This window comes from Vigna angularis, chromosome 3 (assembly GCF_016808095.1).
Source record: "Vigna angularis cultivar LongXiaoDou No.4 chromosome 3, ASM1680809v1, whole genome shotgun sequence".
Taxonomy (NCBI): Eukaryota; Viridiplantae; Streptophyta; class Magnoliopsida; order Fabales; family Fabaceae; genus Vigna; species Vigna angularis.
In genome coordinates, this window is record NC_068972.1 from 38,819,953 (window position 1) to 38,832,299 (window position 12,347).

The 12,347-nt window shown below is 32.7% G+C and overlaps 1 protein-coding gene across 3 annotated transcripts; it reads right to left on the reverse strand.

Moving 5' to 3' along the window:
* Positions 1 to 8,241, reverse strand: LOC108325971 (serine/threonine-protein kinase Nek5). Of its 3 annotated transcripts, none has more exons than XM_017559148.2 (14): positions 8,107 to 8,241; positions 7,654 to 7,951; positions 7,202 to 7,268; positions 6,292 to 6,357; positions 6,086 to 6,132; positions 5,563 to 5,608; positions 5,232 to 5,312; positions 5,113 to 5,155; positions 4,972 to 5,021; positions 4,699 to 4,780; positions 4,558 to 4,607; positions 4,380 to 4,453; positions 2,308 to 2,359; positions 1 to 2,233 (listed from the first exon to the last, which is right to left on the reverse strand). In XM_017559148.2, the coding sequence occupies exons 2-14, from the start codon at positions 7,755 to 7,757 to the stop codon at positions 149 to 151; spliced, it is 2,847 nt and encodes a 948-aa protein (XP_017414637.1). In that variant the 5' UTR covers positions 7,758 to 7,951; positions 8,107 to 8,241; the 3' UTR covers positions 1 to 148. The 3 variants fall into 3 exon arrangements, with proteins under 3 accessions (XP_017414637.1, XP_017414638.1, XP_017414639.1); XM_017559149.2 differs by having other exon boundaries at positions 7,654 to 7,945; positions 8,107 to 8,202; XM_017559150.2 differs by having other exon boundaries at positions 7,654 to 7,775; positions 8,107 to 8,177.
* Positions 8,242 to 12,347: the final 4,106 nt, after the last annotated feature.

Below are 12,347 nucleotides of genomic sequence, written 5' to 3' on the forward strand. Positions count from 1 at the left end.
TTTACAAGCAAAGAATTTATGGGATGTTATTCTCCAGCCTCAAATCTTCAATCAAGCTAAAGTCTCAGAAACAAACTCATGTAATATTTGGAAATACACATTTTTCTTACAACAATGTTTAAATAATGAGCACAACACCTCTCACAAACTACGTTTCAGGATTAAGTTTTTGGGAGGCCATGAGGCTTTTTGTTAGCAATATCGCTGTTTCTCTGGAAGACACAGATACAGCATCTTCTCCAAATGGTCTTAGCACAGCAGCAAGCTCTTCAAAGTTTCCTTGCTGAAGTAGCTGTGCACATAACTCAAGCAGAGATTCCAAAGCATCAGCTCTTTGCTGGCAAGAAGCATTACTGCCTCTTGAAAGACGCTTCATTAATGAAATGTCATTTGCTGGCTTCTGGGTCACAACAGCCTTGCTGTCTTCTTTACACGTTGAGCAACTGATTGTGTGGGTGTCTTCTCTGTTTTCATCCTTACCTGGATGCGTATCCTTAGTATCAGAAGTCAAGCTGTTCGTGTGTGAGCCCTCTTTAAATCCTTCAGGTTTTTCATCTTCCTTCAAGCTGCTTCCAGTTTCAGTGTCATGTTCAACCCTAAAAGGTTGTGCCAGTGGGGATGATGACCTTTCCTCATCAATGGACCCGTCTTTATCACTGCTGCTGCCTTCTTCACTGAACAAAGATTTAATGGAGCCCTCAGGTTTAGCTTCTTTCTCCTGTGTTTCAGCTCTATCAAAACCTTCATTGGAAAGTTTATCTTCAAATTCTGTAGTCACTGTAGTTATGTCTATTGCATCAGACGTCTGGAAATGCTCAGCAGTGAGTCCTTGTTCTTCACCTACAGATTCTAGCATACTCTTTGAAGTGATCTCACCACCAGATCCATCTTCATCATTATCGTTGCTGTTATCGTAGGAAATTATTGATTTACTGGAGCACTCAAGTTTGGCATCTTCACTCTGTGCTTCAGCTTCACCAGAACCTTCATTAGAAACTCTGTCCACATGTATTGAAGCTGTGGCTTTTATGTCAACAAGATCTAACTTTTGAGCAGGTTCAGCTATAAACCATTTCTCTTCATGCATAGAATCGAGTGTACTCTTCAATCTGATGTCATCAATGTACCCTAATATTCTGGAGTCCTGTCTACCACTTTTCGTCTCTGTTCCAGTTTCACAAAATGCTTCATTGCAAAAATTATCTTCAAATTTTGTAGCCACTGCATTCGTGTCAATCACATCTGACTTTGGAAAATGTTCAGCAGTAAATTCTTGTTCATCATGCACAGATTCTAGAATACTCTTTGAAGTTATCTCTTCAATGGACACATCTTTATCATTGCCTTCGCTGTTTTCAGTGAACACTGTTGATTTTTTGGAGTCCTCAAGTTTGTCATTTTCCCTCTCTGTTTCCATTTTATCAAAACCTTCACTGGAAAAATTATCTTCAACTTCTGTAGATACTGTGCTTGGGTCAACCACATCCGACTTCCGAAAATGATCCACCGTAAGTCCTTGTTCTTCATGCACAGAATCAAGGGTACTCTTTGACATGATCTCATCAATGGACTCATCTTTATCATTGCCCTCGCTGCCTTCACTGGATATTGTGGATTTACTGTAATCCCCAGTTTTGGCACCTTCGCTGAGTGCTTCATCTGTAATGAGATCTTCATTGGAAAGAATATCTTCAACATTTTTAATTTCTGTATTTATGTCAAATGCGTATGACTTATGGGTAGTAAGTCCTTGTTCTTCATGCACACAATCTATTGTACTTTTTGAAGTGATCTCACTGTCAGCTGGGTCCCTTGCAAATCTATTTTTAAAGTCTCCTTCCTTGCTCACACTGCAAACAGTTGATTCAGATGTTGTAGAGCCATCTTTTGAGCCACTAACACTCGTAGAAAATTCCTGAGTATAGCTGGTAGAATCAACCATTTTGGTCTCAACCTTGTCTTTGGTTGGCATTGCTAGCTTGTCCTCATTATGCGGGTTCCGTGTCTGTACATCTCCATTTCCCTCCAATGGATAAATTCGGTCCAACCGATTTACTAATCCTGCTAATTCTGCTTCCTTATCCCAATGGTCTTTGCTACCACTAGATTTGTTTTTAGTTTTATCCTTTGGAGAGTTACTATTTATAAGATGTACTGGCAAATAAATAGATGAAGCATTACGACAGCGTAGAACATAAGGTTGTAAATGAGGATGCCTTAATAATTCAGATGCCTGCCAAAAAGAGCATTGTAAGAATAAACAACTTTACATAAATGAGTTACACAAGAAAAGCTCAGTGAACTCACTGTTGGTCTGTGTTCTGGGTTTTTCCTCAGCATGCTCTTGATAAGTTGTTTCCTGTTAAACATAAACGACACAAGTCTTCTGGCTTCAGTTTCATCATTTCAATGACATATTTAAAGGAAACAAAGGGATTCACTGGTATATTTGTGTTGGAGTTAAATAGATACAATAACTTTGAAAAGCTCAGATAGGGAAAATATGACAACAGTGTAAATGCTAATGGGTTTTAGGGGTAGATATTGTGCTTTTGGTAGTAAAGGGGGCAAAAGAACAAGGACTTCAAATTACAAGAAATTAGAATGAAAAGGTGTATTGTGAACTTGTGATGCGTTATTATCTGATAAAAATACCAATCCAATGATGCTATCTAGTGCATATCTAGTTTAACTTATTCGAAGAAATGATTGCCTATTTTTGCCAACTTAATTTAATCAGGTTAAGTAATGATGTAGCAATACTAGAACAAGCCCAAGCGCACAGAACAAGTTAATAAAATAAAATTGCTTGCAGTAACTAAATAAGAAACACAATATAATTATGAAACTACTCTCAAGATTGCTTCCCAAATATGATGTCCAATTGGTGAGATAATATCATTCTAAAGACTTTGATAATATTTGGAGATATTTAATATATTTTAAGACAAAATATATTCTGAGATAGGTAGTATACATTCAAACACTTCCCTAGAAGTTAATGCTTAGTAGTTTCAACCCTGTCACAATGAAAATACCAAAAGAAAACTCTGAAAATAATGTCAGCTGTAATAATAGTCTGAAACAACTCCAGAAAAGGGACAAGGCCCAAGTTACTTCAAATCCATCACAAAAAGCATTTGGAAGATTCAAATTCAAAGAAAAATTAGTAGCCTCAAAACTTAAAAACTGAAGCTGAGTGTGAATAACATTCATAATTAAGAGTTTAAGATCAAATCTAGTCTATATTGAAGCCAAAAGACAATTAATCACTTGTATTACTCATCAATTGAGGGCAGAAATCACCATCAGTATGTTTTTGGCTGTGGGAACCTGGTGTAAATTGCATCCAATAGACAATTCATTAGTGAGACGAGAAATCACCAACGGTACGAGGATTTACTCTGGGAAGAATACTCACCACTTGTATGATTGTTAGTGGTGGGCAGAGATCTCACTGACAAAATGATCATCAGCAAGAGGTGACATCACCAACAGAATGATTGTTGGCATGAAGAGATGTCACCATTGAAATGATCATAGACAAAAAGGGATGTCACCAGACTCATCACCTCAGTGGCAAGAGAGTAGTCTATCATTGTCATTCTCCATCAATGCAATGCCAGCATTGGAAAATTAATTTTTACACCAAACAGGTAAGAAAGCAAATATGAAGAAGATTTACTGGAGTATAACAAAAAAGGAGGAAGAGAAAAGGTTGTCATAAAGACAAAGCGGAATGAAACAAAACTGCATGAGGAAAAACTAGAATTTCAGTTTCTATAATTGATGATAGAACAAAGATCATGAATACCAACATATTAGATCAATATGGTTACTATGAAATATTGCAACATAATAACACAAAGGTTCTATTTAAATTGTTGAATTTTGTGGGAGAGTTTAGGGGAAGATAGAACAAAATACTACAGAAATAATTTACTGAATGGAAATGCTTGTTATTTGGTAAAATGCATATAATCTCTTAATAGTGCAGACTAAATCGTAGTCTACTATCAATCAAGTGCAACTGCTTACACACTAATACCTATGAGTACTACTAAATGCACTTTATCATGTGTTACGTGATACATGAACATATCCTTTCCTAAGTGCATTAACTATGATTAACAGATACTAAAAAAACAGGTTAAGTATTGAGATAGTATTGGTAAGAACCCAAGCTGGCTAATACAGTAGGATTACTAACCCTAATTACATACGGAAACATAAAAAAATAGAAAACAAAAACAACTGTGGCAATTGCTTCCTCAGATTCCTAATTCAGTACATAAGATCTTCTTAAGATATTCTAGAAAATTCTAAGATACACTAAATGTATTCCGAATATTTTGTAATAACATGAAAAAGTTACTTACAGTGTGGACGAGTAAACAATTGGCAACGGAGAAATGGAGCATCTATTTATTTTATTGATAAGTCCAGCCCTGTCCTGTTTGATTCATTCATGATTCACCAAATTATTTCACTCATATTGGAGAAACTTCATTGTCACTAATAATATCAAACTCATAGATGATTTGGTTTTGTTCTTACTGGAGCACGAAATGCTAGTTGATGTGCAACAATTTCAAACATACAGCAACCTTTACAATACAAAGAGACATCATTTTACACAAGGTCAGATATCATGGCATATGACTTTGTCAACTAGAATCAAGTAACTGTAATTCTTACCAAGTGACCACATATCAGATTTATAACCATAAGGCATACCAGCAAAGGCCTCGGGACACATGTAGTTAAGGGTTCCAAAAGCCTACAAAAGATATAAGATTGATGCACACAATAAACAGACATTAAGGAGCATTATCATTTGTGATTTAAGGTTTAAGGAGAGAAGGCAAAGGCTATTTATTTTTAGTTAAAAACAACAAATATTTGGTCTGAAATCCACCATCAGGGGACAACTGCAAGCAGATAAGGCCAATACGTTACTATTTACATTACCGGAGAAGTGAGGTCTTCAGGATTGAGAAGCTTCGCAAGACCAAATTCACCTGCAGTGTCCATGTAATGCAAATTTGCTTTAGACAACATGATACACAGAAACCCATAGTGATGAGCATTCAAAGGATAACAACTTTATACCTAGCCGAATGTTATTTTCTTTGGTAAGGAATATGTTGGAACACTGAAATAAAAAGAAGTTCTATTAATATAAACACCATGTAAGGATTTCTTTGCCAGGATATAAGAGTAAGTAGTACCTTAAGATCTCTGTGGAGTACCCGATTGGAGTGAAGGTAGTCCACAGCTAGTAGCAACTGAGTCAACCATTTGCAGACTTTCTATGGGATAGAATGGAAACGCAGAATGGGTAAGGAATCCAGAGAGAAGCAAGGCAAATGGAAGATGAGAGGTGAAGTACAAATTTCTTTCCCCATTTTTTTGGGCCAAGGATTACAAGATAATTCCTAATTTATCAAGACTCCCTATAAGAAGGAAGTTTACTTAAAATCTTTTCTCCCCTCCCTTTCCTTCTAATGTCCCAGAGCAACACAAACACTAAGGAATGAAACATAAAACCTTATTAGTTACCTCCTCCGAAAAATAAGATCCCCGAGCTTTCTTTATATTTGCAGCCCTGATCCAGAAGAATGTAATATTTCATGATTTAGTTTACGTAACAAGTTATAATGCTACCAAGTGTGATATAAATGTACACTAAACGTAAATGTCATGCTATATAATACATGAGACCCACCAAATCACAAAGCCCTTTATCCTATGGTCATCTATGCTATTGCAAACAATTAACATCTATGAACAATATTCTTATCAGAATCACCACATTACATATTACAGAGCCCTTATGTTCACAGTTTTCTAAAAGTACTTGTCCCTCCTGTCTACTAATTAAAATTTTAAATTAACATTTTCTTTGCGTGGATAGAATTCAGTATAAATTTCAGAGTAGCTTCTGTAGAAGATAGAAGTCTTTATTCTATACACATTTTACTCCTAATCATTACATGGTATTCTCTGTTTATAATGAATACGTCAGATCCTTAATTTATGCTTGAAATAAATTTTTGCTGCTAATAGATATAACCATACTTACATGTCACCCCCTTCGCAATAGCCGGTTATAATGCATATGTAATCCTCCTTCGTAACATAAAAATAGCATTTGTAAGGATTCATCAACATTTAATTAAGCCTATAAATTCTATTGAACTCCAAACTTATTTTTCAGCAATATAAGAAAGTGCAATTGAAAATTCAAAACAGAAAAGGAAAGGAAAAGAAAGAACGATTGTATCTTACCTTCTCCACCCAAGCATCTTTGTACTCCACAATATAAGGGTAATTTAGTTTAGCTATCAGGTCCATCTGGAACAGAAAAAGATAGAATATTACTACTTTTCGTCAGAACTAATAAGGTACGAAACATTCCTTCAAAACTATTAAGAGAAATTTCTCAGAAATAAAGTCAGTGAAACCATTATTAATAATATTATATTTAAAGAAGAAAAATTACTTTCAGAATTCAGTGGTACTTGGTTAACATAAAAATGATTCATCACATGGTGTTCATATCATTTGTGAGTAAGCATAATAAAATCAAAAAACAAACATCCTCCACTCTGGATGGAGGAGAAGTCTAATCAGTACTTCAAATGAAAATGACGAGTACAGTAGAAGAGGCCCTACAACATTCCATTAAATGAAACCAAATTTAATTTGAGTCTACTAGTACGTTTCTAGTCTGTTTGATTCTATGCACAAGGTATGCTACTTCCATTCAGATGACCGGTTTATGCGTAGCAGAAACGAAGTATAACATGTTCATAGATCATCATGACAAATAGAAAAAGATATTGAGAAACACAAGTTACTAACAACTAACATCTGCCGATAAAAAGAAAAAAAAAATAACTAGTTTAGGTTGAGCGGCATGGAAGACTCAAAAATCAAAAGAAAGTAAGAAATGGGTCCATCATTATTACTATGTATTCTTTGGTTACGGGACAAAGTAAAAACCATTTCAAAAAAGAAACAACAAAAGTTAAAGGCCGAACCAAAAACAGCAGTGTTCATAATTTGCACGAAACATTAGCAAGTCATATCAATTGGATAGAAAGTAAACAAATATGAGAAAATAATACCAACAAATAAATAATCGGCTGGCAGACACTGAATATATGCATTGAAAGAAAGGATCGGTTACACCAACCTCTTGTTGTGCTGTCACTTTGGATTTGTCAGCTTGTTTGGACAAGAGAATTTTCTTCAGCACATACCTACAATACCATAGACATGAAATTTTCATAGTGAAAAATGACTAAAGAACTGAAGCTGAAAAGCAAAGCTGTATTGAATCAGCATAGATTTCAGTCCAAAACAAAACAAAACAGAAAAATCTGGGGACTGTCCATTTCTGAACTCAAAATGGATTCATCTTGTACCCATGTTAAAATCTAGCTGTTACTGAACTTGCAGGGCTTCAATTGCGAAACCCGCCACTAAAATCTGAACAAGATTGAAAATTTCTTTGAAGGGTGGTCCAAATTCGACCAAAGAAAAGATCTAGAAGAGTTCATGTAGCATGGTTCCAACCAACAATTACACAGAACACACAGAAAAAGGACAAAAAAAAGAGAAAGAAAAGCAAAGGTACTGCCTTACCTCTTTTTCTCAATCTTGTGGAGAACAAGAAAAGTTGCACCAAGTGCCCCTCTTCCAATTTGCTGAATCACTTCATAGTCTTCCATCTTGCCACTACTCTCCATGGAAACCTCCAAAAGAAGCTACAAGACAAAAACAGTGAACACTGAAGCAGCAGATCCTGATTTGCTGAGAACCCAATTGAGGAAATGTCCGATTCTTTATTTTATGGCAAAGCTTTTTTACTGTTGTGAGTGTGAATTTCAGGCACCAACCCTTTTGCTTCTTCCAAATGCTATAAACGGACACAAACCTACAGCTTCAATATATATCATTAACTATTAGACTGCTTTAGGTGCCTATTGAATGACCTTCAGCAACCATGAAGAACTTTCCACAACTACAATGACTTCAACTAAACTAGCTCCTCAGGAGATTGAAGACACCAAAAAAAATTAGAGTTTGATGACTTACCAAAAGAGAGTTGAGAGAGAGAGAAGAGAGAGTTGAAGGACAACAAAGTCAAGTAAAGAAATGCTGCAGACGAGACATGCTGTGAATTAATAATACTACTTTAGTTGATAAGCGTGTAACAGTGACTAAATTTAGTGTAGTTGTGGCTACCATAATTTAAGGCCTGACGGAAGCCATGCTATTTATGTTAATTTCGCTTTAGAAATTTCTTATCCATATAAATTCTTTTTCAAGCTCACGGAAAATTATTTTAATTAGACTGACTTTTCTTTCTTTTATTAATTGCGTGCTTTAAAGTTCAAATAAACCATCATTATTTCTTAGTTCTTAGTTATTTGTTTAAAGAAAATGTTTTGTTGGAAATAATGTAAATGTGTCTTACATTGACCGCATTAATCACTATATAACAAAAAAAAAGCTAATAAATTTAACGTCTTGAAATTTTGAATTAAACTTAATATTAGACTCAAATCATATTTATATAATATTCTGGTAAAAACCCAACATGTTTATGGATAAAAAAAAAACATAGGACCTATGTAGAATCAAATGTATATTTCATTGATAATATTATGTTTTTATTAGAATAGCATTAATCGAGGTCATTTCATTTTTTATAATCTTTATGAAAATATAAAATTAAATTATTGAGTCAATATATTTATACAATAGTTATACTTTTTTTTATTGTGCATCTTCTTGGTCAGTTATATATATATATATATATATATATATATATATATATATATAAAAGTAAGATAATATTTTCAATAAGAATATAAACATAAGTATGTGTTAATTAATCTGTAACTATTTATATTTAGTAATAATTAGACAAAAATGTATAATAAAAAAATAAGTAGAACTGATGTCTAATTGATAACAACCACATAAAAACTACATAAAGAACGAAGTCAAGTTTTTATACGTTATAATAAAAGCATAACTGAACTTTCTCTTCACATTATGTTGATTTTTAATTTTTCCACCAACATTTACGAAAACTTAATTAGTCCGTTTTAGTTTTATTTAATTAATGTTAGTTTCAAAATACGCACTACAGTTACACAAACACTGAAGTAAGTTTTATTAAATGTTACAGGAAAAATAAAACTGGTAACGGTAGACTTTTCCTTACATAGCTTAATTACTTCATTTCAATTATATTTAATTCATATAATTTCCAAAACTAATTTAATTCGTTTTTTTGGAAAATATAATTAAGTTAATTTTAACATAATGTAATCACTATTTTATTGATGTAATTAATATTTCCAGAAATATATTAATTAAAAAAATTCATCAACAATTTTTTTACTTAATTATTTAATTTCACATATTTATTAGAGATTTTCTCTTGTGTAATTAAAATATATTAAGATATTAAAAAAGGTTAAAAATATTAATATTATTTTTCAAAAAAATAATTTTAAGAATGATTTAATCTATTCTATTCCCATAAAATCAAGTTCACATCTACTTAATACTTCTAAATAAGGTCATGTTATGCATTATTATAAACTTATACATGTATCTTGATATCTCAAAGTCTATCAATCATTTATCATTACTTTGAAACCGAAATATAGACAAACTATAAAAATTTAGAAAATAGTATTTTAGAATTGATAATGTATTAAAAATAATGAAAATCAATTATTTTAATATTAAAGAGCTTAGGTATAAAAGAGATTTTGTAAATTAGTTTTCTTACTTTAAAACACTTTATCTTTTTAGAACTATTTTTTTAGACTCTCTCGTTTGTCTCTAACTTGTCTCACTCTCGTTTGTCTCTAACTTATCTCACTCTTACTAGTCTGTTTGAAGAATTGAGATTGTAGGATTACTCTTGGTGATGAGCTATTCAAGATTAACTTATCAATTTCTCAATATAAATAAGTTGTTTTTTTTTGTCTCTTTTCTCTGTCCAAATTGTCTTACTTTTGCACATGAACTTATATCGATTGCATGTGTCATTTTAGTCGTCTATACGAGTATCTGTTGGTCAATGATCATAATGGTATGTCCTTATCATTTTTGTGATGTTTCTATGTGTGGATAGAACATCATGTGAAATTATAGGAGGTGTGGTATTCTTAGAGTTGTCTGGGGATGCCCTATAAAGGTGAGGGAAGCTAATTATAGCTTTTGCATGTTGAGATTTGTTAATTGGTGCTATAAACTAAAAAATTGGTGTTCTAAGTTGTGAGTTTGTATTTCTATGCTTTATTATGATGAATTGTATGTCTGAGCTGTTAAGTTAAGGTTGAGCTCGTGTTGTATGTTGAAATCGTGGATAATTTTGTTTAACATGTATTGTAGTGATGTAAAGTATGAAATTTTGGTTTGTTTTGTTCTTGAGAATGCATCTTTGAGAATGCATTGATCCAAGAAACACAAGTTTTGTGATCATTGAAATGTTTAAACATTAATAATTAGCTCAAACAATATCAAATTTCAAAAAATCAAGATTAAAAGAGGAAGTTGAGATTTTCTAATACTGTTAAGCACTAGTGATAGTTTTGGGCACCACTTAAACAATGACATTTTTTAGTTGACTATCAATGAGTGAGGCTTCTTCTCATTGGGTGATACCAAGGCCCATTCGCTCAATGATTGTATGTCTCATCCAACGACTTTAGCATTGGAACAATTTTCGTAATAACTTGCCTAGCGAGCCAAGTATGCACCTAGTGAGAGCACCTTTGGAGCTCCCAAGATTTTATATGTCAAAATTCACCCAACAATTGTTGACAACATCCAATGACAACCAAGTTAGTGCATTCTTTGACTTTTGAGTCACTCAAAGAGAATATACTCGCCCAACGACCACCAAGTCAATGAGCTCTCCAACTTTGATGTCACCCAACGACCCAACAAGTCTGCATAACGAAAAGACCAAAGCTTACAAATTTCATATCATTCCAACCATACCAAACCAATTCAATGTTGCATACAAATCACATAACATACCAACCAGCTTAATTAATTACATTTATAATATTATTCATGAAACATTACAAATTTCGTTATGCAACATAAATATGCAAATAGAGATCCTACTTCTAAAATCATAACTCAACTCAACAATTCATGATAATTAATCATATTATTACAATTGCACAACCACATTTGGTCAATTAAGGAATTTAAAACATAGAATAACTAAAACTAGAATTTTTCACATGTGACCTAGCTCGAATAGCTTTAAAAACACCAAAACATCTTTAAGTCCACAAGACGTTCTATCTACACGTGAAAGCATTACAAGAATGATCAAGACATACTATTATGATCACTAACAAGCAGGGACTCATATAAAAGACTAAAAGAACACATGCAAGTGGAAAAAAACTTACATGCAAGAAAAAACAAACTTAAGCGAAGAGAAAAAGGTAAAGGACCAACACTTTATTGGAGATTTTGATCAGCAACCCTTGTAAAAATCGACGCTTTGATCATTGAAGCGATCTTTGATCATCAAATAAATGAATAGAAAGGGAAAACTTCTAGAGAGATCATATGTTTTAAAATAATGAAACTCATTTATAACAAAATTATTTATATTAAATCCTTTTAATATTAAAATAATTGGGTTTCGCTATTTTTAAACCACTATTAATTCTAAATATCATTTTCTAGGTCCTTACATCCTAGTCTAAAGAACAACTTATAGTTCTTATGATAGAAAAAGGATTAACCTCATTGAGTGGAAGATTTTCCATCGCGATAGCATGATTTCTAAGTTGTTCGAAATCAATGTATTTTATCCTTATGATTAAGTCTATAAGAGTCTTTATTTTATGGATTGTGTGTTCATAACTGTTTATATTTATTTAGTATGATGTTGTAACATATTTAATTTATATATGATGATTCTTTGTCTATTGGTTTAACCTCTCTTGTATTCTTCTCTTGTAATAGTCACCTTATTAATTAAATATTTATGTATATTGGCATAAAGAATATTACTAAATTGAGATTTAAAACTCATTATGAAGATTATATTAGATTTTTCTTTGAATTGAGATATGTGTCGCAATCGAAATCATAACGGGACGATGAATAAAAAGAATGAATTAAAATTAAATTTTGAAAATAGTTTGGAGTCGTCTTTATTCTGAAAAACTATAAAAAATGTAAAAAATAAAAACATAGTCTACAAAAGTATATTTTAGGTTTGAGGAGTTAGTTACTCGTAGAGGAGGTGTCAACATTCTATAACGCTCGTCCAAAGACGA